This window comes from Onychostoma macrolepis, chromosome 21 (assembly GCF_012432095.1).
Source record: "Onychostoma macrolepis isolate SWU-2019 chromosome 21, ASM1243209v1, whole genome shotgun sequence".
Taxonomy (NCBI): domain Eukaryota; kingdom Metazoa; phylum Chordata; class Actinopteri; order Cypriniformes; family Cyprinidae; genus Onychostoma; species Onychostoma macrolepis.
This window is the reverse complement of record NC_081175.1, coordinates 15,613,078-15,631,936: the sequence shown is the minus strand read 5'-3', so window position 1 is coordinate 15,631,936 and position 18,859 is coordinate 15,613,078. Positions and strand designations below refer to the sequence as shown.

The following is an 18,859-nucleotide window of genomic DNA, read 5'->3' as shown; positions in this document are numbered from 1 at the left end:
TGTTTTCTTTATTTTGGAGAAAACTTTTATTTCATAATGTGATTTTTCGCCCCACTTCCAATTGTTTTACTTAAGTGAAAGTTAAATTTTTGTGAATATTTTGAATGATGGATCAGACTTTTTCACTTGCTCATAATTTACAAAGGAGGCTAATAATTGTGGAGACGGATCTTTTACAACTTCTCAAATGTCATTTATTCCTGTTATGGCAAAACTTATTTTTTGGCAGAAACATTTTTTATTATTATTACCAATGCTGAAAACAGTTGTGCTGCTTAATATTTATGTGGAAACTTTGATGAAAGGTTTTGATCCACTTCAAATGTTGACATTATATATATATATACACACACAAACATGCATACATATGTAAGGATTTTCTGATGACTAGAAAGTCTTAAGTTAACAGTATTTATTTCAAATAGATGTTTTGGAAAACATTATAAATGCCTTTACTATCACTTCTGATCAGTGTAATGCATTCTTGGAGAATAAAGTTGTAATTAAAATATATATATATATATTACTGACCCCAAACTTTTGAACATTACTGTATAATAATCAAATGAAAAATTAAACAGAAATACATTTTCTTTGAGTTTCTAAAGATATTAAATGTCATGTAGTACAGGAGAAAGATAACAAGCAATAACACAAATGCTTGATTTAAAGAATCTTTTTTTGTGTTATTTATGCATTTTATAAATGCACTTTGAGGGTTTTCTCTGGCCTTCAACTGTCAGCTACAGCTGTTCTTTTGAGACGGGCAGGCGGTGGACGCGCGTGCACAGACACATCCCAGCCTGGAAAAGCCTCTTTCTGCACTGTTTTGTATTCAGCTCTATAAAACACAGATTTCAATTCATCACTTTCAACATGTTCTGTTAAGAGTTTAAGTAAAACTGAATGCAGGTTCAGTGGTAGTACACTTGCCTCATTGAAGTGTTGATCGCCAGGTTGTCAGGGTGAGGTACGACCTGATTTCTCCTGACATAGATTCTTTTTGGAGCTGGGAAGTCCTGCTGGTAAAGAGAACATCTCTGTGCTTGGCCAGTCCTGTTTTCTCTTGCGGGGATTCTTCCATGCCACACAATCGGAGTGCCATCTGGTTTGTAATAAGGGTAATCCTCTCTATTTGTTGTGTTGAAACTCCTGTCCCCTGCAATTACGTAGAAATATTTGACTCATATATATATATATATATATATATATATATATATATATATATATATACTGTATATATATATACTGTGTGTGTGTATATATATATATATATATATATATATATATATATATACAAAACAGGTTAGGTAAGTTTACTATAGATAGTTTATAACTTTCCAAATCAATACTAAACCAATACTAACTACTTATTTTCCAGAATTTCAATTTCGTTCCATATAAAGATAGGCTGCACTGTAATAGATTTTTAAATGTAATTTATTCCTGTAATGGCAAAGTTGAGTATTTTTGAGCAGCAATTACTCCAGTCTTCAGTGTACTCAAGAAACATTTCTTATAATTTGGTTGTTGTAATTATTAAAGTGAAAATGACAGTGATTTTTCGAATTTTATGTAAACTGTGAAATCTTTGGTAACATTATAAATGTAAATACATTGTAATGTCTCCTTGCTGAATAAACAAACATATTTCTGTTTTGTTTTTATTGTTGTTGAAAATGCTTTTGAACATTATATACAATATATAATGTAAATATCTCTATATATTTTTCCAGCCCTCTAATCTTGTCTGCTAAGAAAATCAGTTATTTAATAATAAACTTAATTAAACTTTTAGTGTAGAAATGGCAGTTATGTAGTGATAACTAATATTTGACTCATCTGCAAAATAGGTTAGGCAACTTAACAGATGGTTGGTAGCTTTTCTAATTATTTTCCCAAATTCCAATTAAATTCATACCATCTAGAGTTAGGCTGCACTGTAGGATCTTCTTTGGCTCTACCTTTTGGCAGGTTTTGGGTCCAAATTCAGTTTCGGTTGTGGTTACCATCTTTTCCCGCTTACCGGGGTAGAGCAGTAACCCTGAAGAGAAGATTTGTTAGCATTTGTCATTTTTTGACTCATTCAAATCTACTTTAGTCTAGTCTCCGAATGACATGTGCCATTTCCTGACTGTTACAGACTTAACTATAGTCATATATCTGTGGGAATTAAATGAAAATCTCCTTGTTTCACTGCTTACCAGCCAAAGAAGGAAGTTCTCCCAGCATTGGAAAGGATCGTGGGTGTTTCGATGCAATTTGACCGTTTTTGAGGAGCAGTATATCTGTTCTACGTCTATGACCAAATGGGTTTCTTAGAGATGGTCTCTGTTGCTTGCTGATTGTCTTCTCATGAGTGGTCATCTTTGAGTTACTGTTGAGACTGAATATATTTAAATTATTCTTTTTAATAAATGAAGGTGATTTCAAGGTTATGCTGGTTTCATATTTTTAATCAGTAGTTTTAATCACACTTAAATATTTTCTGTCCCATTTTATACTAAGAGCCCTTAACTACTATGTACTTACATCAAAAAATAAGTACAATGTATTTATTGTGTTCATATTGTATTGAAAAACACTTTTGCAGCTATTGAGGTGGTTAGGTAAATACGAGTAAAGTTAGGGATAGGTTTGGTGGTATGGGTGGGTTAAGGTGTAAGGGATGGGTCAACAGTGTAATTATAAATTACAGAAATTAATTACAACTTTAAATATACCATGTATAATGTAAAAACATGTATGTACACAATAAGTGCTTTGTACCAAATGATTAATTTAAATATAAGTAGTTAAGGCCACTTAATATAAAGTGGGACCAATGAGATACTTTTTATGTATACTTGTGCACTATATATATTCAGAGCAGTTATTGGCTGATTTCGAAACCTTTATAGAATGTAAAATGATTTTACCTTGTCCTCCAATTAAAAGAAGTGAACTCACCTCAAGCATGGCACGTTTTCATCCCATGAATTTGATTCCTGAGCAGTTTAGTAGCTGCTGATTATTTTACATTCTTGCAGCACAGTGGCATGTTTGGAAATGGCTGTTACACTCAGTTAGCGGCTGTTGCCATGGCTGCTCTATTCTTTATAGAAAGCCTGAAGGCTGATGGACTCAGCTCAAGAACAATGAGTGTTCTGTAATAAATACCGTAGACTGGTGTGACTGCACTTGTGCTCAGCATGAGACTCTTAGTTTAATCAAACCTGAATAAAACGTGCCTGTTTCAGTATATCGATATTTATGCTTAAAAATGTATTAATGAATGATAACCAAGAAATCACATAGCCTACTGTTATTGTTCCCCTGATGTTGTTGTATAGTTTTGTTCCATGGGATTGTTCTATAAGGAGTGTTTTAGGATTGTACTCTTCGAGTTTAATTTTTAAATAACCATAAACTAACATTCCTTAAAACATTCTAAGAACCCAAATTGTTAGCTGGGTAAATCAGTTACATTTATATATAAATATTTATTGATATTGTTATATATATATATATATATATATATATATATGTATGTATGTATGCTTTATACACACAAAATATATGTATACTGTTCAAAAGTTTGGTAAAGTTTTTTTTGATGGTCTTGATAGAAGCTACTAACAAAGGCTGCATTTATTTAATCAAAATAGTCAAAGTGAAATATTATTACAATTGTAATATATTTTAATGTACTTTATTCCTGTGATGGCAAAGCTGAATTATCAGCATTCATTTGTCCAGTCTTCAGTGTCAAAGTGTTTAGAAATTATTCTAATATTATTCTAATTTGGAAATTTCTTTCATGAAAATGAAATTAATTTATTTCAAATATTTTGTTACATTAATAAATGTCTTCAACTATATATAACAATGCCCTTTGTAATACTTGTAATTAAATAAGTCAAGAAACAACAATATATGATACCGTATAGATTTAATCTACAATAACATTGGATATTCCCAAACAATGGTTGCAAGTTAGTCTAAGGAAGAGTAAATACAAGAGCAAAATCATATTATTCATTCATTGGGAAGAGCATGAAGCCTGTAAGAGTGCAGTCAGTGTCTCTACTGAAGATAGAGCTTGTTGCAGTTGCCTGTACAGACACTTTATCCTTAGTTTTCAATGGCAGTACCACAGATCCTGCAGTTACCATTATCATCCCAGGTGAATCGCAGAACCTGACCTTCTCTTCCTCCCCTACCTGAATCTTTAGGCAGACAAGATTATTGGATGAAATGTGGTAGCTGATGTAATACATGCCAGCTTTTTTCACCTGTAAGTATCCTTCACCATCAAAGACAGCACCTGCCTCGGAGATCAGTGGGATTTCAAAGGTGATTAATTTGTCTGGAAGAACTCTCTGTAACCTAGAACTTTTTTTGTAAGAGAAAACAAAATACTGATTTGCAGTATCAACCCCGGTAAACTCTCCCATCTCTCCCTTTGGTCCCATTGGCCCTGGTGGACCTTGTAGTCCGTTGTCTCCCTTCTCACCAGGCCTGCCTGGGAGTCCAGATATTCCAGGGTCACCTTTTGGCCCACTTATCGGCACTGCATCCTCACCTGCAATCATCCACACAGCTGGGTAAAGTGAGTTGAACCTTCACGTAGTGTTCTTGTCATTTTGACTCAGAGTATTTTATTTTTCCAGAAAATGCTAGTTAATGTTCTCGTATTACACAAAAACTTAAGGGATAACTCACAAAAAAAAAAAAAAAAAGTCATAATTTACTCACCCTTAATTTGTTCCAAACCTGTATGTGTATCCCTCTACTTCCAAAATATGGACTAAAAATACAGCTGAAATCAATGGGTACTAGAAACTGTTTGGTTGCCAATACCAACATTCTTCCAAATATCTTCATCTGTGTTCCAAAAGAGAGATACTCATACAGATTTTGAACAACTCAGGTAAATGAATGATGACAGAATATTCATTTTTGGGTGAACTATCCCTCTACTGATTTTGCTCACACAGCAAATGACAAGTTAAGTTTAAAATAAAATAAAATAAAATAAAATAATAAAATAAAATAAAATAAAATAAAATAAAATAAAATAAAATAAAATAAAATAAAATAAAATAAAATAAAATAAAATAAAATAAAATAAAATAAAATAAAATAAAATAAAATAAAATAAAATAAAATAAAATAAAATAAAATGAAAAGAAAAGAAAAGAAAAGAAAGAACTTTTGAAGATTGGGGGATTTTTTTAACAAAAAATGACTGTCCTATAAAAAACTGCTTATGAAATTCTAGTCATGCTGTTATTTCCCAATATTGGATTCAATATTTTGGTCAACTTTTTTTTTCTTTTTCTTTTTTTTTTTGACAAATTTTATATTTCTTTTTAGAACTAATTGATCATAGTTTTTAAGTGAATATTGCCAAAATTATCCACAAATAAAACTTTTTTCACTCAGTTACTGAAGTGCATAAGCTCAAAAATCAAGTTGAGAAAAAATAGTGAATCCATGATTTAATACTAATAATATAGCATAATGGGAGATAATATAGCATAAAGGCGGTCATTTTTGACCTTGAACACCAAATTAATTAGCCAAAAGGTTTTCAGCACAAGGGTTAAAGGCAGAATTTTAATTTTATTGATCAGATTCTTTGCCTTTATTTATGACAGTCGAGGGAAACAGAGGGCACTATTTTGACTTTCAATTTGTAGTGTTTCACATAGAAAATAAGTGCAATCACTATACCTGGATCTCCCATTTCTCCTTTTGCACCATCCTTCCCATCAGTACCAGGAACTCCTGGAATACCTGGTCTTCCAGAGAAACCCCTGCTGCCATCACATATATCTGACTCAGAGGAAGCCACCAGCAACAACAGAATAGTAAGCTGCAGCACCGTATGTGCAGACATGAAGATAAATGCCTGTTTTTCTGCCTGAATTTAAAAAAAAAAAGTGCCATGTAAAGCAAAATCATTGGATTGGCATTGGAACTGGCAATTCAGTTCTGATATAAGCAACTGATATAAGCAAGCATGTAAATTTTCCTTTAATCAAATGGTGTATTTCAATAATAATTTTTGAAACGGAAGCCAAGTACAGATTTATTCCAATAAAATTCGTAATTTGTCTTACCATCTTATCTTCCAAGAAAGCTGTTAGAAATACAGATGTATGGCTCTGAAGATGAATGTTACATTAAATGTTTTCTCCCGCCTGCATGAAGAGCTCTGATTTGATTTCCCAGTTTCACAGGAGAAGTGCAGTGTTGCACAATAAAGGGAAGTAACGAAACACATATTCATCATAATCTAGATTTAGATAAACCTTGAATTACCTTTTTTATTAGTGTTATCGACATTTTATTTAGCTAATGTTTGCAAGTTCCATATCCCTTTTCTGAGAAATTGAAAAAGGAAGCTAAGTTATCCATATTGGACAGTGCATTGAGATTTAGGTTGTCTGTAGATTTAGGTTTGTTGGTCAGTAGGATTTGTTTTGAATGAAATGTATACTTTTTCAGCAAGAATGATGTTGACATAAAACTTGAGACAATTTACTGAAGCATTATTTTATTTGACAAGTAGCTTTTCAAAACTTGATTGTGTGCATTTTCCATGAGTAAAACATACAGTGTTTAACAAGCATGTCTTATCGCTCAACTTCATAGTTCTGAACGGTGCAAAAAACAATCAGTGTGCATGAATCAGGAAACCTGAGAAAACACTGTCTGCTTTCTCCCCTTCTGCAAACAGGCCATTATAGGTGCCTGTCGTCAGCCAGACTTTCTCATTTTTTTTCAGATAAATCGCTAGCCCACCAGAGCTCACCTGCTGGTTGCCCTTTTGCATGTGGTCACAGAAAACAGCTAGCTTCTTCTCATCATGAATTAGGTTTACACACAGATGTTTTTCACTGGACGATGCATGAAACACAAAATAATAAGTGCCAGGAATTTTACATACAAATTTGTGCTCTGTAATACTGAAATCCTCACTGATATCAGTGATAACACGACCAAAGCGTATCAGAGAGTTTGACTCGGGATTGTTTCTTGTTGCACGGGCAACACTGAATGCAGACTGCAGATGAGATCTGGAAGCTTCCGAATTGCCTGGTTCCCCTGGCTCTCCTAGGGGGCCGGGTGGTCCCATTATGCCAAAATCCCCCTGGGGACCTCTCTTTCCAGGAATTCCTCTGATTCCAGGTTCTCCTTTTTCCCCCTTTTTCCTGGTTTCTTCAGGTTTAAGAGGAATCCCTGTTGAGAAGACCAATTACGTCATGTTAGAAGAACAGTAGCACTACTACAACCTAACCCTGTCTCAGCGTCTGTTGGCATTTTTATCTTTTAATTAGTAGGTTATATTATTTAGTATTTTTGTTTTTATCGTTGGGTTCACCCAAATATTCCCACAATGTTGGTCATTGCCGGTTTTAATGTTAATATGGAAATTGTTGCTCTCTACTCTACTAGGCCTACGAAACTTAGCTACACACAAACACATATGACACACTTCTCTTAAATTCTTAAATTTAATTTGTTGTTTTATTACTAATTTGAAGCTAGTTCAAATTTATAAATAAAATTGCTGTACACAGATAGTCTTGTTTTGCAGGTGGCAAAAATGCAGAAATTCAGTTCTTAATTAGGTCTATAGGCTATATTAAACAATACTAAATATATATAAAAGTGGTAGCACCTTTCATTATATAATAGGCCTACTGCGTGTATCTTTGTGTTGATTGATTCATTGGTATGATTCATTAAAGGAACCAGTCATTTGAGAATTGCGCAACAGTGGTTGAGCTGTATGATTTTGATTCGCTAAAAAAAAAAAAAAAAACCGGATGGTAAGAGTCATTTGTTCGGGAATCGAGCTCCTGACAGAAGCGTTAACGGAACCGAACGATTTTAGTATATTTAAAATATAAAACTTCCCACAAACTAAAACACTCCGAATTATTTATTTTTAAATAATAATAATAAAATAAAAAAAAATGTAAAAAAAACATCCAGAGTCAATCTTACCAGGATGTCCTTTCTCTCCCTTCATCCCTTCCCTTCCATCACGTCCAGGAAATCCAGGTATACCTGGAAAACCCGGCATCCCTCCAGAACGACAAGTGTCCGTAGAGACCAGAGAGAGGCAGAGAAACCCTGCTAAAAGGACTCCAAAAATGATGCGACCACCAAACATGTTTGCTGTGGAGCGAGGAGATAACCGGACCCACACGACTTTAAACAGTGAGCTCTATAATCGTATACACATATACAAGACCAAGCAAAGAAAATGGCAATCACAGTTCCTCTTTTGTGCACGTGTTGCACTTATCCACGGATCTTTCACAAAACTGCTTTCAAACAAATCTTACAATAGTCCTGTTACAGTGCAAGCTTGCCTACTGACAACACTGTAAAAATGCTTTTCCAAGTTGTAAATAAAACAAATATAATTGGAGTACATTTCACAAGAAATCACAATTTCAGATGTTCTACTTTTACAGGATTGTTTTTTAATTTTTTTATTCAGTATGTTATTTGCCTTTTCTCTATTGTTTGTGAAATTCACTAGCAATTTCTGAGTAAAAACTGTTTTATCATTTTTCAGTGTAAATACTGTAACATAAAAATAAATATCCTACATTAGGCTATAATATAATTTTTTTTTTTTTAAATTGCAAATAAGAAATTATTTTTGTATGAAATTATTAACATCAGATCATTTTTATTTTCATTAGATACATATTTCATAATGGATTGTAGAATTCAGAATTAAAATATAGTGAAAGGTAATCATTTTGTAGAGTCATGTTCGTATGCTTTTATTTAGTTAATTGGAGACATTTATCAAAGACAACAAAGCAGTTTTAACAAGACAAGATACATGAATACAACATTTGAATGCAGCATGCAACAGATCAGATGTTTTTAAAATGCTTACATCACTGCTATACATCACTACCTTGGTCAATAACCATTTGCAACATGTTTAATAGACTATTAAGTCTCCTATGTGTTGCGATAGATTAAAAATCCATTGAACACAGCAGACATGCTTTTGGGCATTTTGATGCCAGCAGCACTTTTTGTGAAAGGCTCAATCCATACTCTGTCATTTGTAGATAGTTGAAGTACAGCTCCACCTGACACAACAGTTGATGCTGATCGTGGGTTTAAGTCACAGAAATTCAGGCTGACTGCATTCTCTTGCATACTCTTAAGTCTGAGACATAAGTGTCCTTCAGATGATGCGTGAAACACAAAGTAATACACCCCAGGAACCTTGCAAGTGAAATAGCCATTTGCCAGGTTGAACTCATTATCAACATTGCTAAGTTGATTATCAAAGGTCACAGGTTTGCCATATGAAGCCATATCTGATTTGTTTCGCAGCACAGAGAAAGCTGGCTTCTTATTAGCAGTGCTTCCACTGCCATCAATGCCACTACTGGATCCTCTAGGACCCTTAAGACCAGGGGAACCCTTTGGACCCTGTGCACCCATGAAACCCTTTTGACCAGTTTCTCCTGGGGGGCCTCTGATGCCCGTCTCTCCATTGAGTTCCTGCAGGTTGATACTGTTCAGCTCATCCTGCAATGCTGAGAGAACATACTATTATTCAAAAACTATAATTTCAGTTCTAACACTGCTATTGTTATGCTATTTATTAATGCTATTTTTAACTGATCATTTTCAACAACCCATGGATATGGGATGCATATCACACATTACTTTCTTACCTGGTGCTCCTTTCTCTCCCTTTGCTCCTGGTAAGCCGTCTCTGCCAGGGACTCCATTCACGCCATCTTTCCCATGTATCACACATGTATCATCCTGACAGAAAGCAAAGGGAAGCAGCACCCAAAGAAAAGCAAGTAAAGCCTGTGGCTGCATCCTAAAATATCTAAGATAAATCACGAAGAACAAATGAGGTTAGCTGCACAAGCATTTTGAGTTAATGTACTACAATATAAACTATATAGTTATAGTATTCTAAAATCATAAAATCCTTAGCAGTTAGAAAATTCTGCCTTACCAGTGTCCCGCTGCAAATTTTGCACTTCTTTTCCTGATTGTGAGCGGTAAATGGGGTAAAGAAAATTTAAAAAAAAGGAAAGAAAAAAGGCTGCTGCTGTGTAATTGTTTCATTTCTCCAAAATTTGAACTATATTAACTATATGTCTTGAAATTGCCAACACATGCATTTTTCCTTCCCCATTCTCCATCAACATGTTTTCTATTCTCATAAAACATTTAGTGTCATCATAAAAGGTCAAAAATCTGTGTTTTAATTCTTAAAACTACCCCTTCACTGTCACAACCTTCACTTAACCCAACTTTTTTAACTACACAGGTCAACAGTTACACTCTCAGAAATAAAGGTACAAAAGCTGTCACTGGGGCAGTACCTTTTCAAAAGGTACATGTTTGTACCTAAAGGGTCCATTTTGGTACCTTAAAGGTACATATTAGTACTTAACCCCTTAACTGTCACTCACAGTTTTGAACACAGACATGATAGTGCACTATCCAAACTTATTTTTTTATAATTCATGAATGAAAACATTTTCCAATGTGATTTTGATGTACCATTTCCATGGTAATGCAATGTCTGATTTTAAAATGGGTTTCAAAGGATGAATTTTGAGATTTTAAGTTTTCAACTGATATATAATTTCTTATGATTTCTAAAGCATGATAGAGAAAAAGGCAAATAAGAAGACTTTCTGTGACAAAGGTCAGAACTCCTGTTATGATGTAGATTTTTCAGGTGCACTCTTGTCATAAATTAATCTATTACTTTTCCTACATAATTTTTTAACAAAAAAAGTGGTAAAATACCTATTTAGGAGTCTTAGACCTTTCCAACGATATATAGTTTGTCATGATTAGATTAGGATTTAATTGTAAAATAGTGAAGTAAACGTAGGCGTCCCACAGGGTGGACGGTGACAGTTAAGAGGTTAAAGTGTACATATTTGAACCTAATAGGTACAAAAGTGTACCTTTTGAAAAGGTACTGCCCCAGTGACAGCTTTTGTACCTTTATTTCTGAGAGTGTATAAGATAAGGCTACCACATAATAAACAATTTGATTTTTATTTAAACTTCTTTTTTTTATGTCTATACAAAGTCGATGGTGATCAAAAGGTTTGGTTACCAACATTCTTCAAAATATCTTCTTTTGAGATCTGCAGAAGAAAATAAGCCATACAGGTCTGGAAAGACATGAGGGTGAGTAAATGATGATTGAATTTTTGAATGAAAGGACAGGGTATAAATTTAACACACAAAAAAAAAAATCATTCCATGCTAAAACTGAAAAATTGTGGTTTATATATTTATTTTTGCACATATGACAAAAATTTAATTGTGAACAAAATTTTGACAGAAATCTCAGTATAGATGAATGATTCTGTGTGTAAGTGTGTGTGTGTATATGTCACACAAAAACAAAATTAAATTTGTTTGTCTCTTATAGTACAAATGCTACTTGTTTTTCATGAGCATGGAGACTAGACTCTGATTACTGTGTGCTTCCTTCTCATGGCACTCATGAACACCAGTTAAAGGAACAGGTGCTGTCTTATTCTCCCTCTGGTAGTATGGACAAACCTTTAGATGTTCAGAAATCGGAGGCAATTTGTCAAAGCACCAGCTGTCCACAGTGGAGAACAGGTTACTAAACTGCCAAACCTGATGACGATGTGAAGGTCAATTAGTGTAAGTCAGATACTTCTTATTTTAAATGTTCATGCACATACACAAACTAAGTGAACTGCTCCGTCATTCTGAGTCTGAGTTTGAGAAACACATTTTGAGATCTATGCACTTAGCAAGTCTCTGCTTTTATTATATTTCTAGAAAATTCTAGTTTTTTTAAATTGCATTTCGCCACAAGTGGCTCATTGCGGCTTCTGACTCTAAATGATAGACCTGTTCTCTGCAGATTGCCTTTTTTAATACAGTATTTTAATTATTGTAGAAACTCACCCTCTTTCTGGCTCTCCAGCACCATCCACCATGAGAGTAGACCTTCTTCTCCCATTTCAGTGAGACCATCCCTCTATCATGAAGCAAGGTTCTGCATACCTCCCTCATTAGATGAGAAACCAGAGCCAGCTGGGACAGGGTGAAGCTGTCAAGAAATCCAGCAATATGGACTAGAACCTCAAAAGGTAGCCTGCTCAGAGCATCTGTATTGCGTGCACGCTTTCTTTCCACAGTCACTGGTTTTATACCTTCATACAGTTTATCTGAAACCTCTGGTCGGAGGCAGAAAGTGCTGAGCTCCTTGTCGTAGGAAACAGTCGCTCTGTGAGAGCTGGGCTGAAACCTTCTCTGAAAAAAAGTGCAGCCAAGGTAGGACAGAGGGCATCGCTGTTCAAACCATTCACTGATGCAACTCTGGATGTCAGAGTGAACGTTCTTGTAGTGTGAAGGAAACTCATCCCGTCTGAATATGTGGTTGCAGAGGTACGTAAACGCAGAGCTGGATTTGTTGTGTCTTCTGGTGACACTCTCGGCCTGAATGTGGACGTGAAGTTTCAAAGCCCGGTCAGCAGTGATGTCAGCCAGTGAAGCCTCTGCTTTGAAAGGTGCCGAGTAGAAATCATACGTCTGTGTTCCAACGTCCAGAAGAAGGGCATCTGTGGACCTGGATTCGGCTATGAGATGCCCCCGTAGTTCCTTCTCCAAAGAGCACAAGAGAGTAGCTTGAATTTCATCCCATTTTGGCATGTCATTGATTTCAACACCTAGGTCAGATGTGTCTACACTTGCGTTCACCTTCTTGTTATGCGATGGGTTTCGAATGCGACTTTGTTTGGCTTTGAAGCTGGTTGGGACTTTGAAAGTGCAGACTGTTTTAATCTTCACAGGCTCCAAATGTTCATAGACCAATTTCTTCTTGGGTCTCGTGTCACATGCAAACAAGGATGTGGCGATGAGGAATTTGTCTTCGTCCATGAAGTTGTATTGAGGGATGTCAGTAGGGGCGTCAAGACTTTTGATCTTCTTTGGCAGCTCTTCCTGTAAGACTTCCAACGTGCTCGGGTTGGCTTGTGGCTTTTTTTCTTTGCGAGAGGTTTCAGGATTTTGCTCCAAAAATTTTATTGTATGCTTGCAGCCGCTCAACTCCATGCTGAACATTTTTTCCCAAATATTATAGCCTTCGAGATTGGCCACATTAGGATTCCTCGCCATTTCCTCTCGTTCCTCCTGAGTCAGCCCACCTTCTTCAATTTCAACGCTTGAAGAGTCAAATGCTTCCTCAACTCCATTCGACAACGGTACCCCTCCCACGGCCCCCTCTGGCACCGCAGCCGAAGGCTCCTCAGCCACCTTTTCAATAAGTTCAGGGAAGAGAGTCTTCATTTTGAGAGAATGAAACAGATGCTGCTGGTCCCTCAGAGCCATCGAGAGATCCAGAGGTTCCTGAGTGTAGTTCTCCTTCAAAATGTTCTCGTAAAACTCAAGGGTCTCGGACTCTTCGATGGGCCAGCGGTTCCACTCCATTGAGCAGGAGACGACGCTGGCAGGACACACCGTCAAATGCTTAGCCAGGTTTGAGCGGCACATGGTGAACAGGCAGCCATATTCGACATTGAGACAAGGCACCCTTTCATTGGGGCACAAGAGCATGTGTTCTTCTTCCTTGCACAGGTGAAACACAGCACCGCACAGCAAACGGCAGCTCATGATCGCACATGACACAGAAATCTCAATTGGCGTCTTGCAGCGCCGGCTGTGGCAGCTCTCACAGTGGCGATGGAGCTTGGATGTTTGTGTTCTTTGTCTACCCTGTGAAGAAATGCAAAGTTTTTACAAAGTTTAAGACTGGACAGAAACTTTGTAAAGTGTCTTACCATAACTACAAGTGAATGTAAATGACATGCTAGTCAAATCTTAGATCTAGAAGAATAGCATTATAGAATTCATACATATGCTGTATATACATAATATACACATGCATAAATGTGTTTTGCATGTTCCTGCTCTTAAAACCTGGTAAAACCTGAAATGTATTACAGAAATATCATTGAAATGCTAAAAACTTAAATGCTTCTTGCAGATACAATGCACGTTTAGACTGTTATGTTTACATCTTGCATTTGGCTGGCAGACACTAAAAAAATCAAAGAAAAGTTGACCTACCATAGTGTTTTTACTGTGAGCTCCACGTTAGTGTTCAGCTTAGTCACTAAAACTTTGAGTGAGACTATATCTGTGTCTGCCCACTAGTTAAAAATAGACACGTTCATATACTGGGAGTGTGACTAGGTTTTTGGCATACAAGAGTCAAGTTACATGTTCTGTAGCTGCTCTAGGTACTCAGTGTTTTCAAGACGCTGTGTCAAGATGAAAGATGACATGGCGTCTCAAACTTTTCTTAAACTAAACAAACTTTTATTTTCAACTGTGCTGCATTTGGCTGCTTGAATGCAATAATTAATTCCTGTACATATGGTGTTTTTTAACATTTTCAGTATTATTTATTTACATTTGTTTGTTAGGCCTATTTATTCAACAGTGACTTCTAATCATACAATTATTGTGCATGTGGTGCACACAAAAAGTATACATTTTACTCTATAGGTTTATTATCTCCATTCATGCTCGCATGTTTGAACAAAAACATAAAACATGACTAGAGCTATGGAAATCTAAAGTGAGAGTGAAGAAACACATTCTGCTTTACTGCAAGTAAAGTTTTATTGTTTTAGTTTTACAGAGAGAGAATAAAATTTATTTAGAAATAAAACACAAAAAGTACCTTTAATATGTGAACCAAAATTAATTTAAACCTAGAAATAAAATTATTAATAAATAACCATAAATAAGATTTTGGATTCTAGGCAAATGAGCAATTTTGTGACAGTGATAAAATGTAAATGACTACTGTCAATAAAGCAAAAATGTAACAAACACTCAAACATCCTGAAATGATCATTTTTTAAAATGAATTTTTACACTCCAGTTTTTATAATTTGTAAAGAAACATATATTAGTAGAATATTAATTTAACAGTAGTAAATAGTAGTATAATATAAATAGAATCATGGACATTTGACTCACTGTAACTACCAAAAATTCAAAATAAAAGTTCCAGTTCCAGTATCATTTGCATCTCATAAACAAAGAAACCAAACGCTGTTTCTCCTTTCCTTTGTTGTCAAACATACTGGTCAGGGCAAAAGGCTCAGTTTTCAGTTCAGTTTGGTAGAATGGACAGTGTTTCAGGTGTTCAGCCATTGATGGTGTGTCGTCAATGCACCAGTTACCAACTTTACTAAAAAGAGTACTGAACTCCCAGACCTAAGAAAGAGCGATAGAGAAATATAAAGGAAATAATATAATTAAAATCAATAAATCAATGCAGATTTTGAGTTGCAATAAAAAAAAGGTTGCTTGGTTTAATTAATTGCTATAACTTAAAAATAAATAAATAAATAAATAAAAAAAACATTAAAAATATATTTGCTGACAAATGCGGAAATGTCTTACTTTGGTAGGTTTCCAGCGGGTTCCTCCATGAGAGTATGACTTCTTACGCCACTTGAAGCCCACCATTCCTCTCTCCTGCAGAAGTGTGGCACATATATCCCTGAACAGTTGGGATACTAAGGCTAGCTGGGACAGGGTGAAACTATCCAGGTAACTAGCGATATGGCAAAGCACCTCGAAGGGAAGGTTACTGAGAGAATCTTCATATTTGATATGTGCCTTTAGTGGAACGGTCTGTGAATCGCTCCTAAGAGAGGCAGAAACCTCAGGTGTGAGGGTGAAAATACTGAGGTCTTGGTTATAGGAGACTTTGGCCCTGTGTGTGGATGGCTGTAATCTTCTCTGACTGAAGGTGCAACCAAGGTAGGCCAGAGGACATCTCTGCTCAAACCAGCCACTCAGAGAGGACTGGATATCCAAATGCACGTTCTTAAAGTGTGAGGCGAACTCATCCCGCCGAAAGAAATGGCCACACAGGAACGTGAAAGCTGAGGTTGATTTGTTGTGTCTGAGGGTAACCGCTTCTGTATCGAGGTCAACGTGAAGTTTCAAATCCCTGCCTGCTGTAATTTCAGTCAGAGTTGCGTTGGATTTGAAGGGAGCTGTGGCAAAATTATATGTCTGTGTTGCGATATCGACATAAAGTCCATCTGTTGGCACCGTTTCACTTATTTTGTGGCCCCTTATCTCAATCTCTGCATAACAAAGTAGGGTTGAAAACATCTCATCCATCTCCCCACCATCTTTCTCAGACATATCCAGGTCAGATGTGCCAACGCACTTGTGCTCAGTCATTACTCTCGTTTTGAATTCTCTAAGTTGAATGCGTTTTTCTTTGTAACTACTGGGAACCTTGAAGGAACGTAGAGTCTGGACTGGTATTGGCTCCAAGCTCCCATAAACAAAATCTCTCTCTCTGGGCGTGCAAGCATCCATCTGACCAAAGGAGATTAACATGCGCCCATGATGCACTATGTACATGTTGAATTCTCTGGGATTCACCTCCTGTCCGAGTCGCTCCAAGACACCATCCTGCCAAGGTGCCAGTCCAGTTTTGGAGAGATTCACATGGGATACGTTAGCTTCCTTTTTCTCAGGCTCTACAGAAGTTCCTTGTCGCTTTGAAGAACCTTTAGAAGATGTATTTTTTCCATTCTGTTCTTCTGTTTTCGATGCCGACGCCTCTGCCTGCTTGCAACCACCCATTTCCATGCTAAACATCTTTTCAAAAAGATTGTACTTGTCCTTGTCAACAGGACCATTGAGAACCACATTTTCTTTCAGCGCTTTCTCACAAGCTTTAGATGGTCCATTCACCAAGCCTCCTCCTGGACCTCCATGTTCATTGACGTGCATCCCGTTACACACAGTCTCACTTCCTACTGCTCCCTCCTCATTGTCATACTCCTCCACTGCGGGAGGTTCCTCTTCTTGTTCCTCCATTAACTCAGGAAAGCATTTCCTCATTTTCAACTGGGCACATAGATGTTTCTGGTCTCTCAGTGCCATGGAAAGGTCCAGGGATTCTTGCTCGTGGAGCTCTTTCAGTAGGTTCTTATACAAGGGGGCATCTGGGTTCTCAAGAGGCCAACGGTTCCACTCCATAGAGCAGCAGACGACGCTCGCGGGACACACCTCAAGATGTTTTGCCAGCCGAGAGCGACACATGGCGAAAGGGCAGCCATAGTGAGCGTTAAGACAAGGCACCTTCTCATTGGGACACAGCAGAGAATGTTCATCCTCTTTACACATGTGGAAGGAGGCCCCACAAAGCAAGCGGCAGTTGATGACCATGCATGACACGGACACTTCTATGGAGACTTTGCAGCGGCGACTAAAACAGGTCTCACAATGTCTGTGCAGACTTGGACCGGATCTCCTATAGCGGCTCTGTGGAAAAACACAATAGACAAGCACAACAAAAGCAACTTGCACTGATTCTAAATTGGAATTTCAAAAAGACGCACAGCATTCATTCTATATTGTTGTATCTCCTATAGCAGGGTTCACCAAACTTGGTCCTGGAGGGCCCGATGTCCTGCAGAGTTAAGCTCCACCCCTAATCAAACACAACAGCACTAGCTAATCAAGGTCTTACTAGGCATACTAGAAACTTCAAGTGTGTTTTGAGGCAAGTTGGAGGTAAACTCTGCAGGACACCAACCCTCCAGGACAGATCTGGTCTGGTGACCCCTGTCCTATAGAAACAGGAGGCACTTTCTCATTCGAAAGCACATTTTAATTGGACAAAATTTTGCATTAATTTAGATCTATCTGGTTTTGAGTCAACTGTTATGAATACAAAAGCGTACGAATGGCTTCTGTAATGTTGAAACTCATTTAAAAATAAGAGTACGAAACACAAGACGGGAACACAGGCTGGGATCATGACACCCTCAAATCTAATACATGTAGACTAAAAGCCACACACACACACAAAAACAATCTCGAGCTATTATATTAAGTTATATCATCTTGTTCTTTGTGCAATTAATTAGAAAAATAACTGCATTGTAGTTTTCATTACACCATAATACTTCATAATATAATGCTACTAAATTCTGTAATTCAAATCTGTATTATGACAAATAGTTTTACATACAAAATATCACTGAGTGACCAATATTTTAATAATGAGAAAATTAAATGAACATACCATTATCATCTGAAGCAGTGTCAATTGTGGAAACTTCTGGAAAAAAGGTAGTATCTTATTAAAATATTGATCAATTATAAAAATGATCTGTATGCCTTTATATATTACATTGGGCTAAAACATATATTTTCTTTATAAAAGTACCTGGTTTTGTAAGACCTTGCTGTAAGAACAAGCGGCTGCAGACAGCACTGACAGCAGAACAGTTACCAAACAACTTACCTAAAGTGTGAACCATGTCTCAAGAAGTTCCCCGGCTTGTTCCAAGAGTCCTTTCTAAAGAACAGGATTGTGGGTCATGTTAAAAATAGTTGCCTCAGCTGTCAGTAGCAAGTTACATGACTTGAAGGTACTGAGGAAAATTTGACAAACACATGACAAACATTATTGTCAAGTAAAAAGCAATCTATTTCTGTCTTGCTGTAATTAAAGCTATTTACAAGCTACAGAGGGCGAACAGAAGACAGGACAGATCAACAGAAAGAGTTTAAACCTGTTTGTTTTTTATCGTTTCATCAGTGGGTCACCAGATGGCAGTCTTTCCTTTTGGTTTACGGAACAGGGATCCACAACCACACAGCGTATTACTCAAGAATCCCTTTTGGTATCTGAACACAAAAACATGTGTGTTCTTCTCCATCCTTACCCTTTCCATATTTTTTATTAATACGTTTTTTTCATGTGATGTTCCTAATGCAGTTGCCCTTTTTATCAGAAGACTCA

The 18,859-nt window shown here is 36.5% G+C and overlaps 5 protein-coding genes across 8 annotated transcripts; all 5 read right to left on the bottom strand.

Annotated features, from left to right (window-relative positions):
* Positions 1 to 228: 228 nt before the first annotated feature.
* On the bottom strand, positions 229 to 3,770 carry si:dkeyp-69c1.9 (uncharacterized). Its single transcript, XM_058759143.1, has 5 exons — positions 2,950 to 3,770; positions 2,205 to 2,386; positions 1,922 to 2,044; positions 934 to 1,159; positions 229 to 841 (listed from the first exon to the last, which is right to left on the bottom strand). Exons 2-5 carry the CDS (start codon positions 2,365 to 2,367, stop codon positions 733 to 735), a joined length of 621 nt encoding a protein of 206 aa, XP_058615126.1. The 5' UTR covers positions 2,368 to 2,386; positions 2,950 to 3,770; the 3' UTR covers positions 229 to 732.
* A 144-nt stretch (positions 3,771 to 3,914) lies between these two features.
* LOC131528341 (uncharacterized) lies at positions 3,915 to 8,217 on the bottom strand. Its single transcript, XM_058757442.1, has 4 exons — positions 8,002 to 8,217; positions 6,674 to 7,230; positions 5,719 to 5,908; positions 3,915 to 4,564 (listed from the first exon to the last, which is right to left on the bottom strand). The coding sequence occupies exons 1-4, from the start codon at positions 8,168 to 8,170 to the stop codon at positions 4,014 to 4,016; spliced, it is 1,467 nt and encodes a 488-aa protein (XP_058613425.1). The 5' UTR covers positions 8,171 to 8,217; the 3' UTR covers positions 3,915 to 4,013.
* Positions 8,218 to 8,766: 549 nt separating this feature from the next.
* Positions 8,767 to 11,003, bottom strand: c1qa (complement component 1, q subcomponent, A chain). The gene is made up of 3 exons (XM_058759142.1): positions 10,010 to 11,003; positions 9,714 to 9,877; positions 8,767 to 9,572 (listed from the first exon to the last, which is right to left on the bottom strand). The coding sequence occupies exons 2-3, from the start codon at positions 9,865 to 9,867 to the stop codon at positions 8,983 to 8,985; spliced, it is 744 nt and encodes a 247-aa protein (XP_058615125.1). The 5' UTR covers positions 9,868 to 9,877; positions 10,010 to 11,003; the 3' UTR covers positions 8,767 to 8,982.
* An 18-nt stretch (positions 11,004 to 11,021) lies between these two features.
* fbxo40.1 (F-box protein 40, tandem duplicate 1) lies at positions 11,022 to 14,243 on the bottom strand. The gene is made up of 3 exons (XM_058759140.1): positions 14,131 to 14,243; positions 11,968 to 13,776; positions 11,022 to 11,670 (listed from the first exon to the last, which is right to left on the bottom strand). Exons 1-3 carry the CDS (start codon positions 14,131 to 14,133, stop codon positions 11,464 to 11,466), a joined length of 2,019 nt encoding a protein of 672 aa, XP_058615123.1. The 5' UTR covers positions 14,134 to 14,243; the 3' UTR covers positions 11,022 to 11,463.
* Positions 14,244 to 14,484: 241 nt separating this feature from the next.
* fbxo40.2 (F-box protein 40, tandem duplicate 2) lies at positions 14,485 to 18,613 on the bottom strand. 4 transcript variants are annotated; one of them, XM_058759136.1, is made up of 4 exons: positions 18,359 to 18,613; positions 18,137 to 18,172; positions 15,481 to 17,370; positions 14,485 to 15,291 (listed from the first exon to the last, which is right to left on the bottom strand). In XM_058759136.1, exons 2-4 carry the CDS (start codon positions 18,143 to 18,145, stop codon positions 15,094 to 15,096), a joined length of 2,097 nt encoding a protein of 698 aa, XP_058615119.1. In that variant the 5' UTR covers positions 18,146 to 18,172; positions 18,359 to 18,613; the 3' UTR covers positions 14,485 to 15,093. The 4 variants fall into 4 exon arrangements, with proteins under 4 accessions (XP_058615119.1, XP_058615121.1, XP_058615122.1 ...); XM_058759138.1 differs by having other exon boundaries at positions 18,137 to 18,169; XM_058759139.1 differs by lacking the exon at positions 18,359 to 18,613 and adding an exon at positions 18,281 to 18,355 and having other exon boundaries at positions 18,137 to 18,169.
* Positions 18,614 to 18,859: the final 246 nt, after the last annotated feature.